General features: G+C 41.7%; 1 protein-coding gene and 1 long non-coding RNA gene across 5 annotated transcripts; one reads left to right on the top strand and one right to left on the bottom strand.

The window, feature by feature from the left end:
- Window positions 1-6,291: 6,291 nt before the first annotated feature.
- PXT1 (peroxisomal testis enriched protein 1) lies at window positions 6,292-25,611 on the top strand. Of its 4 annotated transcripts, none has more exons than XM_086371385.1 (3): window positions 6,292-6,466; window positions 17,683-17,813; window positions 24,907-25,611. In XM_086371385.1, exons 1-3 carry the CDS (start codon window positions 6,295-6,297, stop codon window positions 25,009-25,011), a joined length of 408 nt encoding a protein of 135 aa, XP_086227511.1. In that variant the 5' UTR covers window positions 6,292-6,294; the 3' UTR covers window positions 25,012-25,611. The 4 variants fall into 4 exon arrangements, with proteins under 4 accessions (XP_086227511.1, XP_086227512.1, XP_086227510.1 ...); XM_086371386.1 differs by lacking the exon at window positions 6,292-6,466 and adding an exon at window positions 8,061-8,299; XM_086371384.1 differs by lacking the exon at window positions 6,292-6,466 and adding an exon at window positions 15,244-15,354.
- On the bottom strand, window positions 16,693-19,801 carry LOC147346683 (uncharacterized). Its single transcript, XR_015153109.1, has 3 exons — window positions 19,613-19,801; window positions 18,785-18,908; window positions 16,693-17,232 (listed from the first exon to the last, which is right to left on the bottom strand). It is a non-coding gene; the product is annotated as an uncharacterized LOC147346683 (long non-coding RNA).
- Window positions 25,612-27,575: the final 1,964 nt, after the last annotated feature.

Genomic DNA, 27,575 nt, shown 5'->3' with positions numbered 1-27,575 from the left:
AAGCCTCTAATTCATAATTCATTTCAATCCAATAACCATTCATTGAGCCCCTAAACACCATATGCTAAATGACGATTGTGACAGTGTCTCTATTCTGGAGGAAGCTGCACACACAAAAATGTGCTGCTAAACATGAACATCTCAGGAGATGTTAAAGATGATTCTATCCTAGAGTCAGATAAGTTAGTGTAATGTAGTATAATTTCCATTTTCAGACCCCAAATTTTATTTGGCATATTAAAGGCCAAAGTAAGTCCCATAACAAAGAAGCCTGGCTTTTCACACCCTTAACTAGCAATTAATAAGCAAAACTACCTTCCAATGAACACCTAAGCCCCTTCCTCATCTCTTGCTTCTCTAATTACTTTGACCTCCACAAAGAATGCATTTGACTGTATCAGAATAGTTTTTATAGCAGGGTTTTTTTTTTTTCCTTTTTAAAACCAGGATCCAAAGTTCACACACAGCATCTAGTTGTTTTCCTTCTTTAGCATCTTCTAATCTAGGGCGATGCTCCCCATCTGCCCACCATTTTATCTCCCATAATACCACTTTTTAAAAAGAGATCAGCCAGTTAGCTTGCAGAATGTTCTCATGACTCTTTCAGACTTGTAACAATTTCCAAGGCCATTCTACTTTGAGGATTTCTTTGTCTCTTTCAGTACATAATTTTTTACTGAATTTTAATTATTTAAGGTATTTGTAATTTCCAGCTGCTGTTAGATTATTTCTTCTTCTAGCATCCTGTTCTTGTTTCATGGATGTAATGCTTTTCTTATGATATACTATGATTTTTTTTTGGAAGTATTTTTATGCTCCTCGATTTGTCTCTGTTTCTTGCAATTCTTTTCTCCCCTGATTCTTACGTATTGGAGATTTTAAATTATCTTATGTTGAAGTTAACCTTCAATATAAATCCAGTATTTACAGACTTCCCTGTAGCTCAAAAGGTAAAGAATCTGTGGATACAGGAGACTAGGGTTCGATCCCTGGGTTGGGAAGTTCCTCTGGAGAAGGAATGGCAACCCACTCGAGTATTCTTGCCATGGAGAATTCCATGGACAGAGAAGCCTGGCGGGCTACAGTTGTCCCTGCTGGAGGGATTGTTGTCCACTTATATTTTAAGAGAAAAGGCCCCAAAGCTGATCAGGGGCCACAAGTGTGTGTTTGAGTCTTGTCAGTTGAAGGGATTCACTGTAGGCTGTTCCTATGGGTCCCTTAAATGTCAGTATCTGTGGTTCTTTTTTCTGGCATGGTTATTTTTTCCTGAGACGCACCCTTTATTTTCTGCTAGAGATAAGAACGTGGCTGTGATGTTCTTTATGAGAATAAGAAGAGATCTGGTATCTCATATTCAAATTCAGACTCAGCTCCTCTCTTTTCATTAAGATGTCTCACTCCCACTCTAATCTATGCCTGGTGTTGCCATATTAGAACTCCTTTGGTTTACTTGTTCCAGAGGTGACATTTCTTGTTTCACATGATGGTAAAAGCAGTAGTCTGATTATATCAGGTGGAGTCAGGACCTGGGGATCTGATCACTTTTTAAACATATTTTCAAACAAATCTCTCTTTCCAGTGCTACAGTCTTTTCATCTCCACTCCTCTAACTTCCTTCTGTGTTTTACCTGCTTCCAATTCTGGAGTCTTTTCAGGGTTCCTCCTGGTGACATGCCTTGTTTCTCCGTGGTTTCTCCTTCTTCACCACTGAGATTTGACCTTCCTTGGGTCTTCTAAGTCCTTTGCCACCCTCCATCAGTTTTCCATTTTCATGTGCCGTAGGTTAGGGTGATTATCAAGTCTAAATAAAGATGAAATTTGTGGGTTTTTTTTTTTCTCTCTCCTTTTTATTTTTGAGAGAAGTGGTATGGGGAAGGTCTCACTACCTTGAATTGAAAACTCTTCACTTATTTTTAGTTCTTCAAATGGCTTGAATTCTTTACCGCTGCTGGGCTTTTACATTTGGTATTCCAGCTCTCTGAGATATTCTTTTTCTCTCCCTCATCTTCTCTCCTGGCCAATTCCAAGTCATCTTTTAGGTCCCAGGTAAACATCATTCATAGATGAATCCTGCCCAGCCATCCAGACTAGGTTAAGTACACTCCCTATAGTAGATTTACATAACACCTGCCATGACTCTAATTAATGTACATGCCTAACTCCTCTGCTAACCTCCACAAGGGAAGGGAACATTTCTATCTTGTTGACTGCTAATGTCTAGTGTAATGCTTAGCATTCAGTAGGGGATCAGTATGTTTTTCTTACCGTTGATAACATATATTGCTCATTATAAAGATTTGTAGCTTAATTTACAGTTGCTGCTACCAATAAGTAGTTATTTTTAATTCAACAATCCTCATTATTATAATTGTCTAGCTATTAATATGAAAACACCATAATATGGACTCTTGGGTTTATTGTACAATGAACACTTTTTAAATTATCATGTGGGCTTCCCTGGTGGGTCAGATGGTAAAGAATCTGCCTGCAGTGTGGGATACCTGGGTTCGATCCTTGGGCTGGGAAGAGTCTCTGGAGAAGGGAATGGTGACCCACTCCAGTATTTTTGCCTGAAGAATTCCACAGACAGAGGAGCCTGGAGAGGGCGAGGCCAAGGCCAGGCTCCTCTGTCCATGGAATTCTTCAGGTAAAAATACATGTTTTGCCTGAAGAATACATTCCATGGGATTGAAAAGAGTCAGACACAACTGAGTGACTAACACAGACAAATCGTGTACTGGCAGTAATGAAATATGCCCGCAAGTCAGCACACTGTATAGGTTTTCTATTCCTACTGTTTCAAATGATCACAGATTGGATGGCCTAAAACAACACAAATTTATTATTTCATGGTTTTGGAGGTAGAAAATCTAAAATGGGTTGGCAAGGCTGCATTCCTTCTGGAGGCTCTAGGAGGGAATCAGTTTCCCCACCTTTTTCAGCTTCTAGAGGCTGCCTGCATTCCTTCGCATATCACTCTGACCTCTGCGTCCACTGTTACATCTCCTTCTCTGACTCTCTTGCCTCCTTACAAAAGACCCATATGATTAGTTCAGGTTCACATAACCCAGAATAATTTCTGCTTTTCAATAGCTTTAACCACATCTATAAAGTCCATTTTGCTGTAGAAAGGAAAATGTTCACTGGTTCTGGGAATTAAGATGTGGACATCTTCGAGGCCTACCACACAGAGACAACAAAATATGAACCCACAGATGAATTAGTTGCTGCAGGAAATGATAAAAACCTGACTCACATACATTTAAAACATTAAATTAGAACAACCTCCAAAATAGATAAATAATTTAAATGAAAAAATATCATTACTATGCCTCGAAATAAGATACCTAATATAAACCAATGATTATTAAATAGACAACATATATCAGCTCAACAATTACTTAGACTTCCATATACCTCCCATGACTATGCTTTTGAGAATCCTTGGATTTCCTCAAGGTTTCAGGTAGTCACAGCATTTTGTAAAGACAATTATACTAACAACCATGTTAGTATAGTTGTTACTAACAAGAGTTTAGTGTTTTTCTTAAATATATTTAAAAATAAATTTTAGATGAAAAATATAGCTGGTGCTCTGTAGTCACCAGTTCTGCATCCTTGGAGCTCAGTTGTAAAGAATCTGCTGTAATGCAGGAGACCTGGGTTCAGTTCTTGGGTCAGGAAGATTTCCTGGAGAAGGAAATGGCAACCCACTCCAGTATGCTTGCCTGGAGAATCCCATGGACAGAGGAGCCTGGCAGACTACAGTCCATGGGGTCACAAGAGTCGGACACAACTTAGCAACTAAACCACCACCACCACCAGATAGAAAATATTCAGAAAAGAAAATTCCAGAAAGTTTCAAAAAGAAAAAAACTTGGAATTTGTTGTGGGCCAGCAATTATTTACATAGTATTTACATTACATTTACAATTATTTACATGGCATTTACATTGTGTTAGGTATTATAAGTAGTCTAGAGATGGGGGCATAGCAACCCACTCCTGTATTCTTGCCTGAAGAATTCCAGGGACAGAGGAGCCTGGCGGGCTACACTCCATGGTGTTGCAAAGAGTCAGACACGACTGAGCAACTAACACTTCATTTCAGAGATAATTTAAAGTATATGGGAGGATGTGCATAGGTTATATGCAAATACTATGCCATGTTATATAAGGTACTTGAATATCTGTGGATGTAATATCCAAAGGGGATCCTAGAATCAATCCTCCATGGATACCAAAAGATGGCTGTATAATTAGCACTGATCATGTTTCAATAAATATCTCATAACATCCTGCAGAATTACTTGGGAATAATTATAATAAAAACCTATTTGGGGAAAATGAAGTCTAATATGCTCAATTATTTACTTTAACAGGCCATAATTAGATACTTTATTCTCAATTATCTAGCAATGTCATGTGAACAACCAGTACAAAATGACAGTTTCACAATGAGCTGGTGGGTAATGCTGTCAGCTGGCTCTTTCAGACAAGACTCTCACCCCAAAACTGTATCTTGATTGTCAATTTTGCTCATTTAGTAATTTAATAATTGTACCCAGGTCTGATCTAGCTCTGAGGCATTAGCTGGAGAGGATGTCCTTTTCCCAATGGAAAGTTAACTTGAGAAATCAAATAAAGGTTAGAAGATTGCCTGATGAGAACAGTTAAAATGTCAGGCATCCTAAGGCATCAAAAATGACCAGGCACACACTACACTTCATCCCACAGCTCCCACACCCCAAATCTGGCCCAAATTACAATAATCAAAATTTATAATAGCATCCTACACTGGAAAATGTCATACATTTGAATAATGATGAAATTAGAATTTTACCTAATGGCATTGTTGTATGGCAGAAACCAACACAACATTGTAAAGCAATTATCCTCTAATTTAAAAAAATGAGAATTTTACCTGATGATATCCCCCAACTTAGTTTTTCTAGCTGAGATTGCTGCTTACTGTCGTTCTCTCAAAGCCATTTCTTTTCAGTTCTTGCTTCTTCCTCTAAAGCTGCAATACAGCTTTATCATATTTATTGTCCAATACAGTAGCCACTGGCCAAATGTAGCTACTGAGCACCCAAAGTGGCTACATTTGAACTACATTTGTGGCTAATTTGGACTGAGATGCGCTGTAAAATATATACCAGGTTTTGAAGACTTACACTAATGAGAATATAAAATATTTCATTAATAAGTTTTATATTGACTACCTGTGGAAACGATAACACTGAAATTTATTTAGGGATACATTTGGTTAAATAAAACATATCATTAAAATTCATTTTACCTATTCCCTTTCACTTTTTAATGTATCTACTAGAAAACTTAATGTTACATATGTGTCTCACATATTTTTATTGGACAGTACTGATGCAATGCTTCAGAAGGCCTCCTCTGCTACCTTTCAGTTGTTTTTTATGGTTTGACCTCTCAGTCATTCTTTGATTTTTTATTAACTGCTTAGATTTAGAAGGTAAAATAGCAAGTCAAATTCTGTGGCCAACCTTTAAAATAAGATAAGTAAGTATACTGATAGACAATGAAAATCATCAATTCTTCAACTTACTCGATTGGTGCTTTACTGCTGCTGCTGCTGCTAAGTCGCTTCAGTCGTGTCCGACTCTGTGCAGCCCCATAGATGGCAGCCCACCAGGCTCCCCCGTCCCTAGGATTCTCCAGGCAAGAGTACTGGAGTGGGGTGCCATTGCCTTCTCCGATTGGTGCTTTAATATTGGAAGAAAAGGGAGCAGTGTGCACAGAATAGCCTTCATTGGCATCTGCAGAGATGGACTGTGTGTATATGGAGTATTAAAGAGGGAATACAGGAGCCATTCTGGGGAGGAAATACACACACCCACATCCACACACACACACCCTGCAGTAGGTTGAAGAATATATTCCATCTCCAGTCTTCCCCACCTGTCTAGGTTTTTTAAATCTATTTTTCTTTTGGCTATACTATTAATAATTTGTCTCTCTTCTATGTGTACTAATTTAACACTGTTCCCTGGATGGAATGTAACTATTATGATGAGAAACTGCTGGGAGATGAGGATACAGGGTGATGTATCAGATCTAAAGAGTAAACAACATAGATGTTTACTTCAGTTAAAAAAAGAACTTACAGATCACCCTGTTCCATCTTCCACCCAAATGCAAAATCTTTTAATATATGGTATAAAGGCTGTTTGTGTTAAAATATCAGTATTCATTTATCATACCAAATATATACTGAGAAATGGGAGAAATCCTCTGAAAATATTTTTAACAGGAAAAAAACATGAAGAAGAAAAAACACGATGCCATTGTTTATGAACCTAAAGAACTTCTGAATCCCTCTCCCAATGTAACAAATTGTTGCAAATCACTGTGGGTGAAATACAGTTTTCAGAGTGCTTACATGACCCAACTTGTCAGCTCCCAGCCAGTTTCAGCCATGTCAAGGAAACCAGGTAAGATATTATTTGTATTAAGCTAAGTTAAATATTCTATTTAGCTTGTATTTTTCCTGGTACTGAAGATATAAAATTGGGCACTGGAGTATTTAAACATTAAGAAGTAGTGTAAAAAAAAAGAAGTAGTGTAAACCTATTCATCGAAGTTCTTACATAGTAAAAATCTAAAACTGACTTTGCTTCATGGTATAAATCTCCTAGTTTCTATGAGCTCTGAATCACTGATGTGACAACTAATTAAGATGATCCCAAATTCACTAAAATAAATCAAATTCATCTTTTAATAAAAATATACCTTTAAACTTGACCTGAAAATATCTGCATTGTTAAGGTAGAGAAAATTCAGTGTAGGTTCCTTCTTGATATTGTCAATATAGGAAAGAACATGAGGGAAAGATAAACTTGAAATTTTGTTTTTAAAAAATGTATGATTCCTAAATGTCCCAAAATGTTGGAAAATTAAAGTGCTATGTTTGGAAAAGCATTAAAGAATGTTAGAGTTAAATGCATGCGGTTTTAGACTTTTAGATTAAAAACATGCTAGACACCTGAAAGGATTTAAATTAATCTCAAACTATTTTCCACTTTAAAAGAATTACGTGCCACTAAGAAAGCAGAAATTTCAAGCATCCTAATGAGACTCTTGGAGAAGGCAATGGCACCCCACTCCAGTACTCTTGCCTGGAAAATCCCATGGACGGAGGAGCCTGGTAGGCTGCAGTCCATGGGGTCGCTAGGAGTCCGACCCGACTGAGCGACTTCACTTTCACGCATTGGAGAGGGAAATGGTAACCCACTCCAGTGTTCTTGCCTGGAGAATCCCAGGGACGGGGGAGCCTGGTGGGCTGTCATCTCTGGGGTCGCACAGAGTCGGACATGACTGAAGCGACTTAGCAGCAGCAATGAGACTCTGGCCGCCACATCAAATATGGTATTCATTTTCTAAAAAGAACTCAGTTGACCAAAATTTTGAATTTTCATCTGGACAGGTGTCAACAATGGTATCTCCAAACCTGAGACTGTGTCACCTATTATTACCTTATAGAACATACATTTCATTTTTCTAAGTTGAGATGTAACTCGTACCATAAAGTTCACACTTCTAAAGCACAAAATTCAGAAGCTTTTAGTATATTTACAAAGCTGTGCACTATTCTAGAACTTGTATTTTACTGCAAACCTTTTCCAGTGTTTTCACACTCACTATGGGGTCGCAAAGAGTCGGACACGACTGAGCGACTGAACTGAACTGATATTACTTAATCCTCACCGATCCTTATGAAACTGAGGTGCACTGTGGGTGGTTGCCACATTTACCCCAAAAGCTTTCCTAATTAGTTTCACCTCAAAAAAAGCAGAAGGGTGAAGAATTACTAATGCTACTAACAGTGACAGCCAACAGCCTAATCTGCATTTTTTTTTTTTTTTTTGCATATAGTTCTCATTTTACTGCATGTGTAAAAATCTTTGTGTCTGGCAATTTTTGTCTGGTGCGCCAATAGTGCATGCCACGGCCGCGGGTTACCGCTCTGTCAGAGGCGGTAGCGGCCAGAAGCCGCGCCCCACCCCCACTCCCATTTCCTTCCCTCACAGGCTCAGCAAGAAGCATCGTGTTTCTCCCCTTTTATCGCTGAAGGAATGGGGATGCGCAGACTGAAGGGGGCAGTGTGAGGGACACTGAGTTATTTATGACGTCGAGAACGCTAAAGCCAGGGTCACTGGAGGGGCCTGGTGGTGTACCCCGGATACCTGTTCTCCCTCCCTCGCAATCGGATTTGAAGCAGGTAGCGAACAAGTTCGCCTGGAAAATCCCACGGACGGAGGAGCCTGGTAGGCTGCAGTCCATGGGGTCGCTAAGAGTCGGACACGACTGAGCGACTTCACTTTCACGCATTGGAGAAGGAAATGGCAACCCACTCCAGCGTTCTTGCCTGGAGAATCCCAGGGACGAGGGAGCCTGATGGGCTGCCGTCTATGGGGTCGCACAGAGTCGGACACGACTGACGTGACTTAGTAGTAGTAGCGAACAACGAGCGCCACCCCCTGCGCCAGAGACCGCCTCTGGGCACAGCGCGCCATGTGCACTTCCCATTGGTCACAGCCGCTCACGTGACCTCTACTGCCAGCCCCGCCCCAAGGGTTTTTCCGGCCTCCGACGGGGTCTGGGCAGCGCGTCTGAGGAGAACCCTGAACGCGCAGTCATCCAGGTCTGGTTGGTCGCGTGGAGGGAAGCTCTTCTGCTGGGAACTTGATTGGATGGATGGACGGATGACAGAGATAGATTAGATAGGTTAGATAAATTAGATACAGCGAACTGTTAATGAAGAAGCTGATTGAGAAGATCCCTTTCTCCTATTAGTGCTTTTGTCCCAGGTTGCAACACAGACTGAAAATGAAAATCACAAGCCATTGTTGGCTGGAAAATGACTGGTTGAAGCCCAAACTTATCTCTGTTACTTTGGGGCTATTCTCTTGATGAAAGTGGAAGAGGAGAGTGAAAAAGCTGGCTTAAAACTCAACATTCAGAAAACTAAGATCATCGCATCTGGTCCCATTACTTCCTGGCAAATAGATGGGGAAACAATGGAAACAGTGAGAAACTTTATTTGGGGGGGCTCCAAAATCACTGCAGATGGTGACTGCAGCTATGAAAGTAAAAGACGCTTGCTCCTTGGAAGAAAAGCTATGACCAACCTAGACAGCATATCAAAAAGCGGAGACATTATTTTTCTGACAAAGGTCTGTCTAGTCAAAGCTACGGTATGGATGTGAGAGTTGGACTATAAAGAAAGCTGAGCACCGAAGATTTGATGTTTTTGAACTGTGGTGTTGGGGAAGACTCTTGAGAGTCCCTTGGATTGCAAGGAGATCAAACCAGTCAATCCTAAAGGAAATCAGTCCTGAATAGTCATTGGAAGGACTGATGCTGCAACTCCAATACTTTGGCCACCTGATGCAAAGAACTGACTCCTTGGAAAAGACCCTGATGCTGGGAAAGATTGCAGGCAGGAGGAGAAGGGGACGAGAGAGGATGCGATGGTTGGATGGCAACATCAACTAGATGGACATGAGTTTGGGCAAGCTCCAGGAGTTGGTGATGGACAGGGAAGCCTGGCCATGCTGCAGTCCATGGGGTCGCAAAGAGCTAGACACGACTGAGCAGCTGAACTGAACACTAGCCATATGAACATATCTGTTTGGTGCTGGGGTCGGGGGGAACCCATAGTATTTGTATGGAGAATGTGTGTGTGTGTGTGCACACACACACCTGTGCTCAGTTGTGTCCAACTCTTTGCGACCCCGACTATAGCCCACCATGCTCCTCTGTCCATGGGGTTTTTCCAGGCAATAATACTGGAATAGGTAGGTTGCCATTTCCTCCTCTAGGGGATCTTCCCAGCCCAGGGATTGAACCTGAATCTCTTGGTTCTCCTGCATTGTCAGGATTCTTTATCACTAGCACCACCTAGGAAGCCCATGTAGAACTAAAAGACACTTAGAAAAGTTGAGGAGGTGGGTAGGATTTGGAGAAGTCCAGAGCAACCGTCCTGATACGTCGTTTAAGATAAATTAGACACTCTTGGGAAAACAAAAATGATTAAAAGTGGAAAGAAGCCCTGTCCACCTCTAAAAATGTAAAAAGTATTGCTAGGAAAAGTGTGTGTGCTCAGTCATGTCCAACTCTTTGTGACCTGTGGACTACAGCTGGCCGGGCTCCCCTGTCCATGGGATTTTCCAGGCAAGAATACTGGAGTGGGTTGCCATTTCCTTCTCTATTGATAGGAAAGGGCAGACATATATATACACACACACAGAAAAATTTCCTGGCATCTGGACTCTGCACTTCTGTACAGGACTCTGCACTTCCCAATGCAAGAAGCCTGGGTTCAATCCCTGGTCGGAGAACTGAGATCTCACAAGGTGTGGGGTGTAGCCGAAAAAGAATCTGTCAGCAATGAAAGAGACCCAGGTTCAACCCCTGGGTCAGGAAGATTCTCCAGAGAAGGGAATGGCAACCCACTTCAGTATTCTTGCCTGGAGAATACCATGGACAGAAGAACCTGGCGATCTAAAGTCCATGGGGTTACAAAGAGTCGGACACAACTGAGCAACTAACACAGAGACACTCATAGATACATAGGTAGGTGTAAATGGGATATATTAATTGTAGAAGTCAGAAGAGGGTCCAGTTTTCAGCTTCTTTCTGCTTCTAAGATTGCTTGTATTACAGAAAGGGGGGCCCTCCAGGGTCCCCCTTCCTGCACCACTTGGGTGTTCATTATATATATATATATTTTTTTTACTCTCTAGTTGTGGTGCATGGGTTTCCGGTTGCAGTGCCTGCTTCTTGTTGCCAAGCATGGGCTCCAGGGCACAAGGGCTCAGTAGTTGTGGTGCATGGGTTTAGTTGCTCCATGGCATGTCAGATCTTCGTTCCCAGAGTAGGGATCAACCCTCGACCCCTGCACTGGCAGACATATTCTTAACCACTGGACCACCAGGAAAGTCCCTTGGATGCTCATTTTTGCTTTTTTTTTTTTTTTGGTGCTCCTAAGGCTCACCATCTGTCTCTTTCCTCCTCTAGATGGACACATTGACTTTTTTTATTCATTAAAAAAAAATACTATTTTAGGCACTGTATTACATACTCAGCTGACAATGGTGAACAAAAACAGCAACAGCCCCTTCCTTCCTGGCACTGATGGTCAGGTAAAGAAGGCAGACAGCAGTCAATCACATGTACCAATGTTAAATGTAATGTGATAGGGTGCTAAGAGGTCCAGATGCTATAATGGGGCTTCGACCTAGGAGGGAGGTTAGAGAAGGCTTCCCTGGAGATGTAACCCTGGACTGAGACCTGAGCGGGTTAAGGAGGGTGCAAGTTGCAGGCAGAGGGAATGGCTTGGGCAAGGGAGAGCTAGTAGCCTCTCCCCTTCTGATGACTGCTCATCTCACCCATTTCCACTAAACATACACTGATCTTGCCTCTAAGTTCTCAGAAAATACTCTTTTCTTTTAATTCTAAGTTCTTAGGGAGTAACGGTAACCCATAATTACTGATATAGACAATGTGTATCCAATAGGTAAGTATGCTGATACACACATCTAATACGCAGTATCATCTCTGTTATTTCAGGCTTCCCAGATGGCACTAGTGGTAAAGAACACACCTGCCAATGCAGGAGACTCAAGAGACGTGGGTTTGATCCCTGGGTCAGGAAGATCCCCTGGAGGAGGAAATGGCAACCCACTCCAGTATCCACACCTGGAAAATCCAATGGACAGAGGAGCCTAGCAGGTTACAGTCCATGGGGTCAAAAAGAGTTGGACATGACTGAGCACACACGCATTTGCCATGCTGCAAGTGTTTCACCAGTAATTGTTCAGACATGCACGAAATACAAATAGTTGTTATGTTGAGTTCCAGAATACAAAACACACTTCTTGCTTTGAGCACAATCTTCTGTTGTGTACTATCTCTAGGTCCTTCCTTCTCTGCCCCTTTGTCTACCCAGCTGAAATACCCAAGGCTTATTAGCATTCTTTTCTTTTTCTTTTTTTTTAAGTTGCTCAGTCGTGTCCAACTCTGCGACCCCATGGACCGTAGCCTATCAGGGTCCTCCGTCCATGGGATTTTTCAGGCAAGAGTGCTGGAGTGGATTGCCATTTCCTTCTCCATTTATTAGCATTCTTATAGCTCCATGTCTCCCAATGTCCATTACTGGAACTTACCCAACTTGTATTCCATCTTCATACTGCAGATACTGGATTTTGTACTTCCCAGGTGACAGTCAGTTAAAATGATAGTTGCAAATCATCATGCTTTTGATTGGCACAGGTAGGGCTGGCCCTAAACCCATTTTTAAGTTGATGATACTCATTTTGAAGGTCTCCCCACTCAGTTGCCCTTTCTCCTCTCCACATGTTATGTTACAAAGGTAAAAGGTTATGCAAATACCCTTCACATTCTCTTAAGGCTCTGGGATTCAGGAGTGGTCACTACCACCAATCAAGTTCGTAGGTACTGAAGTGATTTTCCCTGAGAATAAACATCTCCAAGTAATGAAATAGTGGATTAAAGCTGTGATTGCTTAAATCAGGCTGAGTGCCATCAAAAAAAGTTGATCAGTTGGTCTAAGAAAGAAATGGAAATTTTATTTTGAGCCAAATTGAAGATTATAACCCCGGAATAGCCTCTCAGAAAACTCTGAGAACTGTTCTGTCCATTAAAGGTCAAAGCACAGTTACATATGTTTTTGAGACATTATGCTGTACATTAAATGATGGATTGTTGACAGTTTACATAATCCAGATCTGCAAGTAGTGGGTCATGAAAGTGAAAGTTGCTCAGTCGAATCCAACTCTTTTCGACCCTATTCCTTTCCAGCGGATCTTCCTGACCCAGGAATCTAACTGGGGTCTCCTGCATTGCGATGGCACCCCACTCCAGTACTCTGGCCTGGCAAATCCCATGGATGGAGGAGCCTAGTAGGCTGCAGTCCATGGGGTCGCTGAGAGTCGGACATGACTGAGCGACTTCCCTTTCACTTTTCACTTTCATGCATTGGAGAAGGAAATGGCAACCCACTCCAGTGTTCTTGCCTGGAGAATCCCAGAGACAGGGGAGTCTGGTGCGCTGCCATCTATGGGGTCACACAGAATCGGACACGACTGAAGTGACTTAGCAGCAGCAGCAGCATTGCAGGCAGATTCTTTACCAACTGAGCTATCAGGAAAGCTTAAAGCCTTAAAGGAAAGCTTTAAACTTAAGCCACATCTTAATTGGCTTCTTATTTATACCATAAACTTTCTGTATTACCTTTGTTTTCTGGACTTTCTCACTGCCTCTCCTCCACTGCTCACACAATTTGTAATTATGATATCTTCAAGTTTCCCAAATTTTCAATCATGCTATGTTTTCAATCAAATCTCCCTTTCCTTGGGGACTTCCCTTCTAGAGTTGTTCTCTTGTTCCAATCTCATCACTATCTGGGCCTGTCATCCTGGGACTTCCCTTCCCAGCGTTGGATCCACCTTTTGCTGATTTTTTTTCCCCCTTGATTTAGTCATACTTTGTTTCACTGGAAAACCTCCTCAAGAGGCTTCCTAAGAAATTGTTTATGGGAGAACAACTTCCTGAGTCCTTGCATGTCTGCAAATGTCTTTATTCACCTCTCACAAATTATCGAGAATTAGGTAGGCAGAAACTTCTAGGTTGAAAAGAATTTTTAATAAAATCCTCGAGGGTGGGAATTCCCTGGTGGTTGTGGTTAGGACTTGATGCTTTCACTGCCAAGGGCCAGGGTTCAACCTCTCTGGTCGGGGAACTAAGATCTTGCAAAGCATGTGGCATGACCAAAAAAAAAAATTCTTGAGGGTATTAATTCTACTATATTCTAGAATCCATTACTGATGGGAAGTCAGTCATCAAACTAACCCATGTTTCTCTTTGGAGATCTTTAGCATCTTTAGCCAAAATGACATCTTTTGAAATGTCAGTATGGTCCAGAGGTGAGGATTTTATTTCCCCTTTTGTTGTCCTGAGAATTTGGTGGGGCTTTTTTCTTGGTGAGATGTTCTAATCTGAAGTTTGTACTGGGAAGCTGTCATATGCTGTTTAACAATTTTCCTCCTCTGTTTCTGTGACTCTTACTAATCCGGTGCTGGTCTTTCCAGATTGGTTCTGTATATCACCTATCTTATCTCGCCTATTTAAAAATTCTGATTTTTTTTTCTGAGTGATTTTCTTTTCTCAGACGGTCAATTGTATTTTTAATTTTAGCAATCATATTTTTAAAAACTGAAAGATTTTGTTGTAGGTTTAATCTTTTTTCACAGCATTTTCTTTTGTTTCCTAAATGTAATATTTTCTTTCTTTTTTTTAATAAAGATTTTTGTTGATGTGGACCATTTTTTTTAAAGTCTTTATTGAATTTGTTACAATATTGCTTCTGTTTTTATGTTTTGTTTTTTTGGCCACAGGCCTGTGGGATCCTAGTTCCCTGACCAGGGATCAAACCCACAACCCCTGGGGAAGGTGAATCCTAATCACTGGATCGCCAGGGAAGTCGCTAAATGTAATATTTTCTTAAATCACTCTAAAGATATACATTAGAACTTGCAAACATTCTCTTCTGTTTCCTGAATTACACCTGTTTTCTTCAGGATCACTATTTTGTTTGTTTATCTGGTATTTCTCTTTCAATTATTGTTCTTCTCAGTTGCCTGGTGATCTTCTGTTATTAAAAAAAAATACTGACCGGTTAACTCGTGTGGGTTTTTTCTGCTGTTATGTGAGGACTGTTTTCCCAGTTGGTGGCAGTAGCTAACACTTACATAGTATTTGGGCTTCTCTGATAGCTCAGCTGGTAAAGAATCTGCCTGCAATGCCAGAGACCCCTGTTCTATTCCTTGGTTGGGAAGATCCGCTGGAGAAGGGATAAGCTACCTACTCCAGTATTCTTGGGCTTCCCTGGTGGCTCAGCTGGTAAAGAATCCGCCTGTAATGCGGGAGACCTGGGTTCAATCTCTGGGTTGGGAAGATCCCCCCTGGAGAAGGGAAAGGCTACCCACTCCAGTATTCTGGCCTGGAGAATTCCATGGACAGAGGAGCCTGTCGGGCTACAGTTCATGGGGTCTGTATTGGACATGACTGAGCAACTTTCACTCACTCATATAGCATTTATCCATGTTCCAGGTGTGGTCCTGCACAGGTTAAATGTATTAATTCACTTAATCATTTCAACAACCCCTCTACAAGGTAGTTACTATAGTATCTTATTAAGTTTGTGCTGTGTGCTCAGTCGTATCTGACTCTGCAACCCTATGGACCGTATCCCACCAGGCTCCTCTGTCCATGGAATTCTCCAGGCAGGAATGCTGGAGTGGGTTGCCATTTCCTTCTCCGCTCATTAAGTTTAATATTCCATCAATTGTAAAATGTACTACAATTTTGTTTCCTACTAAGAAAATAAACAATCTGTTGGAATATGACATGCCATAGACTATAAAACACATTCTCTTTTGGAGGCATTATAAAATCTTAGAATTGATAAAATAATATATCACCATTCCCATTTTACAATTGAAGAAACGAAGGCATAGAGAGATTAAATAACTTTCCCAGGTTACACAGTTTTTTCTATAAATTTTACATTTGAACCCAAATGATTTGGCTTCGGAATCTTAGCACGATGCCTCACTGCTTCCCAGGGCTCCTCACTGAATGGGGACTCAAATAGGGGGTCTGAACTGGGAGAGTTTTAGGGCGGTGAGTTAGGGGAGCTGACGTTTTGGCCCCAGATCCCTCAAATGCCAGAACAAGGAGACCTTTGACCTGAGGCACCAATATTCATAAAGAAGTTTTAGCTCTCTCCACAAGATTTGTTCTCGTGTTAGGGAAGACTGGTCTGGATTTTTCACCTGAAATCTGATGGGTCCAGTGGGCTGGGGTTGCCAAGGGTACCAAGTGGGACAGTAGATCCTCCTCAGAATTCTAGTCAACGGCATGTTCCCCTTTCCCAGCTTCCGGGTCCTGGTGAGTGAAGGGGCTTCCTATCATGGGTTCTTGGCACTTTCTGGCTCACTTGTCTATATCTTGTCTTCTCTTTCTGCCTTCTAGAAACATGTATAGATCTCTCATCTGCTGTTGACTCTGCTTCCCATTCTTTTCACTGTGGCAGTTTTACTCTTTTTTATACTTTCATTTTGGTGAGGTCTTGGGAGGGACTAGGAGAAACGGAAAGGTCAATGCTTGTGCTCAGTCTTAAATCAGAAGGCCTTAGATATCTCTTTTTTATCAAATAAAATCAAGATTATAAAAAGATGATCACCGTCTGAGACAATAAAATATTCACATTATAGCTGGCAGTGGAAAAGCACTTACAAAACCTTAAAGTCCTATTCGTTTAAAAGTTTTCCTAAGTGCAATGGAAAGAACCTTTTGTATGTTGATACATTTTTTTAAAGTCCCAATACATTGAGGCTTGTTATTTGCTTTATGAAGGAGTTATTCTTTTGAAAAGATTAACAATGAGATTTTTCCAAATTCCCCACTAGGTCATTTAGATGACAGTTTTATTTTTAGAATTCTATGTGGATATGTATATATCCACACAATTTTCAGCATAAAGTGAGATAATTTTTCCTTTTCGATATTAAAAATTCAGTATTGGAATATAATAGAGCACTTGAAATGTGGCCAGTGCAATCAAGGAACTGAATTTTAAGTTTTATTTAATTTTAATTAAGTTTTAAAAACTGATACTTGACTTAGTTGTTGGAAAAGTTTTAGGTATGTGTGGAACAACTTGGATATATATAAATTTACTTTTTAATTGTAAACTTCATGAAATCTAAATACAAATCAACACTTCATGAAATAAAATACAAGGTTTTCCAATGAAATTAGTTAATATCTGGATTGAGATGTGTTGTAAGTATAAAATAAACACTGGAGTTTGAAAGCTTAAATAAAAAAGTGCAAAACATACCACTAATAATTTTATATTGATTATATGTTATGATACTTTGGATGTGAGAGTTGGACTATAAAGAAAGCTGAGCACTGAAGAATTGATGCTTTTGAACTGTGGTGTTGGAGAAAACTCTTGAGAGTCCCTTGGACTGCAAGGAGATCCAACCAGTCCATCCTAAAGGAGATCAGTCCTGGGTGTTCATTGGAAGGACTGATGTTGAAGCTGCAACTCCAATACTTTGGCCACCTGATGCGAAGAGCTGACTCATTTGAAGAGACCCTGATGCTGGGAAAGATTGAGGGCAGGAGGAGAAGGGGACGACAGAGGATGAGATGGTTGGATGGCATCACCGACTCAATGGACATGGGTTTGGGTGGACTCCAGGAGTTGGTGATGGAGGGGGAGGCCTGGTGTGTTGCAGTTCATGGGATTGCAAAGAGTCAGACATGACTGAGCGACTGACCTGAACTGAACTTTGGATATACTGTCTTAAGTAAAATACATTACTAAAATTATTTTTTACTTGATTTTACCACTAGAAAAATTAAAATTTATATATAGCTTGAATTATATTTCTACTGGACAGAGCTATTTATTCCAGTGCAAGGCTTTGCTTTCAATAATCACTATGATGATGGGATTTCATTCCTCTCGTTGTCTAAGCCAGTTTTAAGTGACTAGTGGTGAGTGATAGTTAATGCAATTATCTCTTTGAACTCTTTTCTATCAATGTAGATTACAATCCACCTTCTCAGCCCAAGGAGGATAGTATTGGCCAGAACCATCACCAGGAGGAAATACGTCACAAGTTGGCCGTGCGCCTGAGAAACATTGGGGACAGCACTGAGCAGAGAATGGTGCAAGAGGTGAGACTTAAATTTCCCCAGCAAAGGCCTACCTGGAAAGAGCAAACAGAACAATGGCTGCCAAGTAGCTGGAATGCCCAGGAATTAGCAGAACACATGGGTTAATAATGTCCAGATTACCAAGCATTAGATCTGAAAATTGAGAACCTGAGCCAATGCCAGTATTTGATCTCACATTTGCCTCACGAAAAACTGGTCCACGGACCAGCGGCATCCGCATTATTTGGCAGCTGACCAGATGTGCAAAATCTCGAACCCCAGCCCACAGCTCTGGCATCAGAATTTACCATTTTGCACACACCCTTGGGGATCTGAGTTATAAATGTGAGAAACTTTGCTTCACACTCTCAAACTAGGATGCATGTGAGGATCACCTGTCGAGTTTTAAGAACTATAGATGCTGGGCCCTACCTTGAGAGATGAGTCCAAGTGAATGTAATGCTCCATCGTGGAGGAGAACCTTTGACTTAGATTGTGGTTATCCTCCTTGAACCAACCCAGGTTCTGCTCTAAGCCCAGCTCTCCCTGATTTCTTTGTTTCTCCTGATTATTATAAGAAGTAATAAGGGAAAACATAAAGATTACTCTTTTAAATTCTGTGAAAGTGTTAGTCGCTCAGTCATGTCCGACTCTTTGTGATCCCATGGACTGTAGTCAGCCAGGTTCCTCTGTCCATGGAATTCTCCAGGTAAGAATACTGGAGTGGGTAGCTGTTCCCTTCTCGAGGGGATCTCCCTGACCCAGGGATCAAACCCCAGTCTCCTGCACTGCAGGAAGATTCTTTACCAGCTGGGTCACCAGGGAAGCCCAAATCTTAGGCACGATGAAATCCACAGCCAACTTAGTTTTCCTCCAGAACAACCTGTAACTGGCAGCAGCAGGAGAATAACCATGTGGGGCTCTGTGCTAGGACAGGTGGCTGACCCTTAGAGCCCAACTTCTTGCCCTTAAATTCATCACAGGACAAGTACCTGCAGCGATTTCTTGTTTATCCCTGCTGCTGCCATCATGCTGACCTCAGGGAGTGCCAGGCCCCTTTCTATGCTCTGGTTCAAATGTGGCAGTACTCAGCCATCCCCCTCAAATAAGACATTCCTGGAGACAAAACAAGAACAGAAGGTCCCAACAATAACGTTACTAAAAGTGAGAAGGAAACAATCACATAAAATACTGATAGACCGATTATGCAAATATTTATTGAGTACCTACTATGTGCCAGTCCCAGGTATTGACAGACCAAGTTCACTCAAACAAGTATTTATTGAGTGCTTCCCATATGCCAGACTCAGTTCCAGGCAGAGAGCAGGGCGGAAGATGAGCCTACTCTCATAGGGCTCATAGGAGCGGGACAAACTGAAGTCATGACTAGACTGCTGGGGGTACTGAGTGATGGAGATGACCCTGCATGGGCCGTCAGGAAAGGCTTCTCTGAGGAGGTGATGTTTGAGCAGAGACTGGAAGTGAGCCAGGGGAATACCTGGGGAGAGAGTGTTCCAGACAGAGGGAACCGGGAGTGCCAAGCCCTTGGCATAGAAGCAGGCGTAAGGAACAGCAGGGAGGCCAGAATGGCTGAGCGCGTGGGTGTGAGGTCCAGGGGCTGGCCTCTGTCTTAGGAGTGGTGGTAAAAGGTTTTTGGGTTTCACCCTAAGTGTTTATAAGAGAAACTTCTTCAGAGGGAGAGTAGAAGAGTGCCATGTTCTGATTTATATTTAGAATGAAGCCAGTAGACTGTTCTGAACACTGAGTGAGATAATTTGATGGAAAATGATCAGTACATGTTATCAAAGCCAACAACTTACTTTGTTTTTGGCCTTATTTGGGTTGAACACTTCTTGGCCGCGTATCATGTATTACAGAGTGCTCTTCCTCCGATGCTTCAGTTCCCTCTGCAGTTTTCACTGATGACTGTGCTTTATGAATTACAGGCAAGTCCTTAGTTCAACTTTCCTGCTTCTTTATCAGCTAGCACTCTGAATACTCCTGCTTCCTTCTAATGTTTTCTCTGGAGAGAGCAGAGTAGGAAAAATCACAACCACCTATTTTCTACATTTATCTCAACCCAATCAGGGAGTCACTTCTCTATGTCACCTCCACTTCCATTTTCCTTTTCTTCCTTTCCCTTACCTTTTTTTTTTTTTTGGTAATGATTTTTTCCCCTTACCTTTTAAGCTGTAATTTACTTATGTCTTAAATTTACCTCTGCAACTTAATAAATTAACCTTTTTTTCTTTAAAAAAAACTTTATTGAGAAAATTCACATCATACAATTCATCCATTTAAACAGTATAAGTGGCTTTATGTTTATTCACAGAGTTGTACAGCCATCATCACAATCAATTTTAGAACAGTTTCATCACCCCAGTAAGACACTCCAAACCCAATAGTAGTCCCTTCTTATCTCCTCCCATTTTCCTTCCAGCCCCACCAATCTACGTTCTGTTTCTCTGGATTTGCCTATTCTGAAATTTCATATAAGGGGACTAATATAGTATGTGGTCTTTATGTCTGACTTCTTTCACGTCAGTTCAGTTCAGTCACTCATTCATGTCCGACTCTTTGCGACCATGGACTGCAGCAGGCCAGGCCACAACTCCCGGAGCTTGCTCAAACTCACATCCATTGAGGCAGTGATGCCATCCAATCATCTCATCCTCTGTCGTCCCCTTCTCACTTAACACAATGTTTTTTTCAAGGTTCATCCATGTTGTAGCATGAATCAATGCTTCATTTTATTGATGAATAATATTCCATTGTATGTATATATATCACTTTGTTTATTCATCAGCTGATGAACGTTGGGGTTGTTTCCACTTTTTGACTGTTATAAATAATGATGCTACGGACATCTGTGTGGGGGTCTTTGTGTAGATGAGTGTTTTCAGTTTTTTTGAGAACATGCATAGGAGTGGAATTGCTGAGTCATATGACAACTTTAACTTTTTGAGAAACTTCCAGACTGTTTTCCAAAGTGGCTGTACTATTTTACATTGTGGCCCACCAGCAAGGTATCAGGGATCCTGTTTTTCCACATTCTTGTCAAAAATGAGTTAACTATCTCTTTGATTATAGCCAGCCCAGCGGGTGTGAAGAAGAGTCATATTGTGAGTTTGATTTGCACTTCCCTGAAACTTAATGTCATCCGCATATCTGAGGTTACTGATATTTCTCCCTGCAATCTTGATTCCAGTTTGTGTTTCTTCTAGTCCAGCGTTTCTCATGATGTACTCTGCATAGAAGTTAAATAAACATGGTGACAATATACAGCCTTGATGAACTCCTTTTCCTATTTGGAACCAGTCTGTTGTTCCATGTCCAGTACTAACTGTTGCTTCCTGACCTGCGTACAAATTTCTCAAGAGGCAGATCAGGTGGTCTGGTATTCCCATGGCAGAAAGTGAAGAGGAACTCAAAAGCCTCTTGATGAAAGTGAAAGTGGAGAGTGAAAAAGTTGGCTTAAAGCTCAACATTCAGAAAACGAAGATCATGGCATCCCGTCCCACCACTTCATGGGAAGTAGATGGGGAAACAGTGGAAACAGTGTCAGACTTTATTTTTCTGGGCTCCAAAATCACTATAGATGGTGATTGCAGCCATGAAATTAAAAGACGCTTACTCCTTGGAAGGAAAGTTATGACCAACCTAGATAGCATATTCAAAAGCAGAGACATTACTTTGCCAACAAAGGTCCATCTAGTCAAGGCTATGGTTTTTCCTGTGGTCATGTATGGATGTGAGAGTTGGACTGTGAAGAAGGCTAAGCGCTGAAGAATTGCTGCTTTTGAACTGTGGTGTTGGAGAAGACTCTTGAGAGTCCCTTGGACTGCAAGGAGATCCAACCAGTCCATTGTGAAGGAGATCAGCCCTGGGATTTCTTTGGAAGGAATGATGCTGAAGCTGAAACTTTGGCCATCTCACGTGAAGAGTTGACTCATTGGAAAAGACTCTGATGGTGGGAGGGATTGGGGGCAGGAGGAGAAGGGGACAACAGAGGATGAGATGGCTGGATGGCATCATTGACTCGATGGACGTGAGTCTCAGTGAACTCCGGGAGTTGGTGATGGACAGGGAGGCCTGGCGTGCTGCGATTCATGGGGTCGAAAAGAGTCGGACACGACTGAGTGATCTGATCTGATCTGATAGTTAATGTTGTGCATCTTTTCAGGTGCTTATTGGTTATTTGTATAAATCTCTGGAGAAATGTCTATTCAGGTTCTTCATTTTAAAATTCGGTTGTCTTTTAATTACTGAGTTGCAGGAGCTCTTTATATGGGCCTACCAAGTGGCACTAATGGTAAAGAACCCACTTGCCAACGCAGGAGACGTCAGAGATGTGGGTTTGATCTCTGGGTCAGGAAGATGCCCTGGAGGAGGTCATGGCAACCCACTCCAGTGTTCTTGCTGAGAATCCCATGGACAGAGGGGCCTGGAGTCCTATGGCCCATAGGGTCACAGAGGCTTCAGTCGTGACTGAAGCGACTTAGCACAGCGCAGCAGCACAGTTCTCTATATATGCTGAATATAAGTCCCTTATCAGATATGTTATTTGCAAATATTTTCTCCCATTCTGAAGGTTGTCTTTCATCTTGACAGTGTTCTTTGAAGTGCAAAAGTTTTAAATTTGATGAATTTCAGCTTACCTATTTTTCTTTTGTTGCTAGTGCTTTTGGGTCATATCTAAGAAATCATCATGAAGATTTATGCCTATGTTTTCTTTCAAGAGCTTTAGACTTTTAGCTCTTAAATTTAGGTCTTTGACTCATTTGGAGCTAATTTTTATATATGGTATGAGTTATAAGTTCATCTTCATTCTTTTGCATATGGGTATTAAGTTGTCATAGCACATCTGTTGAACAGAGTACTCTTTTCCTACTGAATTGCCTTGGCACCCTTGTCCAAAATCAACTGACTATAAATTTGGGGTTTATTTCTGAACTCTCAATTCTATTCCATTGATCTATGTCTATACTTATACCTGCCCTAGCTTTTCTTGCAGTGTTTTACAAAGCTGGCTTTGACCTACACTTTTAAAGTAGTCTTTCTTGTATTGCAAAATTGTCTTTTAGAGCACTTCAAATAGACCATAGACTATTTTTTAAATTTTTAAAATTCCTCTTCAGTTTGACTCTAAAATGCTAAAAGGCTTTACTCTGCTGCTTCCAGGCTTAACTCAAGTAACTTCAACAAAATTTTGAATCTGGCATGGTATATTTCTTTCATATGCAATCATTTATTCACATTTTGTACTTTGTTTAATCAAGTGGTCTCATTGATTCTCCAGATGCCTTCCTGCTTTTGATGTATTTAAAGAAACTTTGATTCTTGCTCTTGGAACTCCCTGGCAAGGAGCTCACCAAGGTGCATTTTTATCTGCTGAATTGATTGTCCTCAAGCTATCACATAGCTTGACTTCTTATTATTTTCACTTAAGCAAGTGTTTGGTGTTTTCAAATAGGCCTTGATTCTCAACCTATTTTGCCATCTAGTTTTGAGGGGTTTTGTTTCAAGGACCTGTTTTTTTCTAATCTGGGGCATGTAATTTTCCTAGCTATAAAGTATGTATTAAAACAGTCTTTCTATGCTTTTAGGATCTTAAAGTGCCTTTGAAATTTTTCTCCATAGACTCTATCCTGGGTCCTAGAAGCTGCCCCCTCCCTGTCCCTACAGGCTGAGGAGTGGCAATGCCTCTGCTGTTACACCACCCTTATGCCTCCTCCCCCTACTTTTGTAAAGTGTCTTCATCCGACCCTGTATTATCCTAATTTGAGTGTTATCTGTTTTCTCTGGGACCCTGACAGTAATGTATAAGAAATTTCTTAAGATTGTTAGAAGGACAGGTGGGAAATGAACATTTACTAAACATTTTCTTTCAGGCACTCTGAGATACTCTTATTTGTTTCATTTAATTTTCCAAATAACTCTATGAATTAGTGGAATCGGTATTTCAGGAGAAGCATTTGGGGTTCAGCAAGATTAGATAACCTATCCAAGGTTACTCAGCAATTAAGTGGCAAAACTGGAATTTAAATATATGCGCATCTGACTCAGTGCTCTATACATTTTCTTGTCTGCTTTGCTGGAAAGAAATTCAATTTTTCTTTTTTTAATTAAAATTTTTAAAATTTTTTGGCCATGCCACGTGGCATGTGGGATCTTAGTTCCCTGAGTAGGGATTGAACCTGCCCCCCCTGCAGTGGAAGCACAGAGTCTTAATCACTGAACCACTGGACCACTGTCAAAGTCGCTCAAATTTTTAAATTGATATCAATTATAAAAGGGAAAAACAAGTTCTTTCATGGTTTCCAGTTACAGTGGTATTTACTTATGGGCTTCCCTGGTGGCTCAGCAGTAAAGAATCTGCCTGCAACGTAGGAAATGCAGGAGATGCAGGTTTGATCCCTAGGTCAGGAAGATCCCCTGGAGGAGGGGATATGGCAACCCACTCCAGTATTCTTGTCAGGAAAATCCCACAGACAGAGGAGCCAGTGGGCTACAGTCCACGGGGCTGCAAGAGTCAGACACAACTGAAGTGACTGAGCACGCACCAGAAACCTGCTGAGGTCTTTGCTTCCAACCGTGCTCACACGCACCCCCTCTTCACCATCTAAAGTCCATTCTTCAACCCCAAAGCAGACTCCCTTGGTTCTTTGGGAGAACTAAGAAAGTGCTCTGGGAAGCCAGCTAAGCTAAGCTAAGTCACTTTAGTCGTGTCCGACTCTTAGCGACCCCATGGACTGCAGCCTACCAGGCTCCTCCATCCATGGGATTTTCCAGGCAAGAGTACTGGAGTGGGGTGCCATTGCCTTCTCCGTGGGAAGCCAGAGGAACAGGTTAATCAACCTGGAAAAGAGTGCCCAATTTGCTGATGGTGAAGATGGAAAAAATGTCCAGAGGAAAACTTCCCCAGGTTGTGTGGATGGCACGGACATCACGAACAGACCAAGATATTCTCCCACTCAGACACTTCACGGAGCAGCCCGAGAAGCGAGTCTGTAGCACTGACTGAATTAATACTAATACTGAATTTCTAACTTTGGATTATTTTATCGCCTTTTTAGAAAACTCACCCTCCCTTTCTTGCTCTCTTTTTAAACAGAACTTTCAGCAAGAAGGCAGAGCTATCCTGGCTCACTACGTCTTCGTTTTCTTTGGAGGAGTTCACATGCTGCTGCGCTTTCTCTGGAACAACCATTTGATGTAGAAGGAACGTAAGCGGCAGGCTCTGCTTTCCTTCTACCCTCTGAGAAAACATGAATCCCACCGGGGCAGATGCAAAGAAGACCCTTCTACTCCTCCTCTCCTTGTTACCCATCGCGGTTGCTTTTGTCTGGTTTGTTGAAGAACTGCGGACCCACTGGCCATTTGTCTGTTTATTGGTCAGCCAGCGATGAGACGTCTGTGACGGCCTCATGGTGGAGCCCAAGGAACTTAGAAGCCCAGGAGGCCTCACTGCTTAGGAAACACCAGCACTGTGGATAGCCCCAGTGCTCCTTATAAGGAAGCCTTGGAAGGGAACCTCCCATGAGTGCCACTGAACCTCATTCCCAAACCAGAGGTCACAGAAATGGGTGCTTCCTCACTCTTGTTGCCCGTGTCCAGATCTGCAGCGACCCCTGCTTCCTTTTACCGCTCTGTCTACCTCATATTCCCTCCCTCCGCCCTCTGAGAAGCATGGCGAGTGTTAAGCAAGTTTGTTGTTATAAACTGCAAGTTCTGTTTGAGTTCTTTGTAGGAAAAGTGTTATTTTAGAAAGTTAGTAATTAAAAATGAAATAAATATGGTTATTTTATTGAGCATGAAACACCTGTGCATATTTCTTTTGTGAAAGAGGGATTCCCCTTGTTCCTGCTCATACGAGTTCATAATTTTGTAGTTTGATCATACACAGTGTCGTCTTTGTCCTTCCAAAGGGAAATGTTCCCATCTTTTTAAGTGTTTCAGGCAATGCCTATCATCACCTATGTTTTGGCTTCCCTAAAATATCTTCTTTATTTTTTAACTCTTTTGAGTATGTATTTATTCACTTATATGTTTAAAAAATCAAAACCATATAAGAACATTTACAATGAAAACACTTGCTCTTATTTACTTTCCTGAATTCTAGTTATAAGTTTGTTACATACCCTTCCAGAGTTTCTTTGTACAAATACCTGCCTGGAAGAAAAGCTATAACAAACCTAGGTCCGTACAGTCAAAGCTTTGGTTTTTTCCAGTAGTCATGTACAGATGTGAGAGTTGGACCATAAAGTAGGCTGAGCACTGAAGAACTGATGCTTTTCGAACTGTGGTGTTGGAAAAGACTCTTTAGAGTCCCTTGGACAGCAAGGAGATCAAATCAGTCAATCCTAGAGGAAATCAACCCTGAATATTCATTGGAAAGTCTGATGCTGAAGCTCTAATACTTTAGCCACCTGATGAGAAGAGATGACTCATTGGAAAAGACCCTAATTTGGGAAAGATTGAGGGCATGAGAAGGGGATGACAGAGGATGAGGTGGTTGGATGGCATCATTGACTCAATGGACATGAGTTTGACCAAACTCCGGGAGATAGTGGACAGGAAAGGCTGGTGTGCTGCAGTCCGTGGGGTCTCAAAGAGTTGGACACGACTGAACGACTGAACAACAACAATATATATTCACACACAAAAGGTAGCATGTAATTCTCTGGTGGCTTAGATGGTAAAGAGTCTGCCTGAAATGTGGGAGACCTGGGTTTCATCCCTGGGTCAAGAAGATTCCCTGGAGAAGGACATGGCAACCCACTCCAGTATTCTTGCCTGGGAAATCCCATGGATGGAGGAGCCTGGCAGACTACAGTCCGTGGGGTTGCAAAGAGTTGGACATGACTGAGCGACTTCACATAATTAACAGACACTATTCTGTACCTTGATAGCATGGTGGTCAGGTACTCCTGGTCTTACAAATGTTAACTTATTTACTGTTCATAATAACATTAGAGGATAGGTATTATTATTATTAGCTCTATGGTAAGTCCCCTACATCCAAAATGAGTTCCATTTGGAGAGTGTGTTCCTAGGTCCAATTTGTTCGTAGTCCAGCAAAGTTAGCCTAGGTACTCAACTAACATGACTGGCCATCAGTTCAGTTCAGTCACTCAGTTGTGTGGGATTCTTTGTGACCCCATGGACTGCAGCACTCCAGGCTTCCCTGTCCATCACCAATTCCCCAAGCTTGCTCAAACCCATGTCCATCGAGTCGGTGAGGCCATCCAACCATCTCATCCTCTGCCGTCCCCTTCTCCTGCTGCTTTCAATCGTTGCCCGAGTCAGGGTCTTTTCCAGTGAGTCAGCTCTTCGTATCAGGTGGCCAAAGCATTGGAGCTTCCGCTTCAGCATCAGTTCTAATGAATATTCAGGGCTGCTTCCCTTGTGGTTCAGCTCGTAAAGAATTCACCTGCAATGCAGGAGACCTGGGGTTGATCCCTGGGTTGGGAAAATCCCCTGGAGAAGGGAAAGGCTACCCATTCCAGTATTCTGGCCTGGAGAATTCCTTGGACTGTATAGTCCATGGGGTCGCAAAGAGTTGGACACAACTGAGCGACTTTCACTTTTCCTTTAGAACTACCAGTTGGATCTCCTTGCAGTCCAAGGGACTCTCAAGAGTCTTCTCCAACACCACAGTTCAAAAGCATCAATTCTTTGGCACTTAGCTTTCTTTATAGTCCAACTCTCATATCCATACATGACTACTGGAAAAATTATAGCTTTGACTAGAGGGACCTTCGTCAGCAAAGTAATGTCTCT

The sequence above is a fragment of the Bos grunniens genome, chromosome 23, assembly GCF_055505025.1.
Source record: "Bos grunniens cultivar Pamir isolate PY7600 chromosome 23, Bosgru_T2T1.0, whole genome shotgun sequence".
Taxonomy (NCBI): domain Eukaryota; kingdom Metazoa; phylum Chordata; class Mammalia; order Artiodactyla; family Bovidae; genus Bos; species Bos grunniens.
Note: the sequence above shows the minus strand (reverse complement) of the source record. Positions and strands in the feature narration are given on the sequence as shown.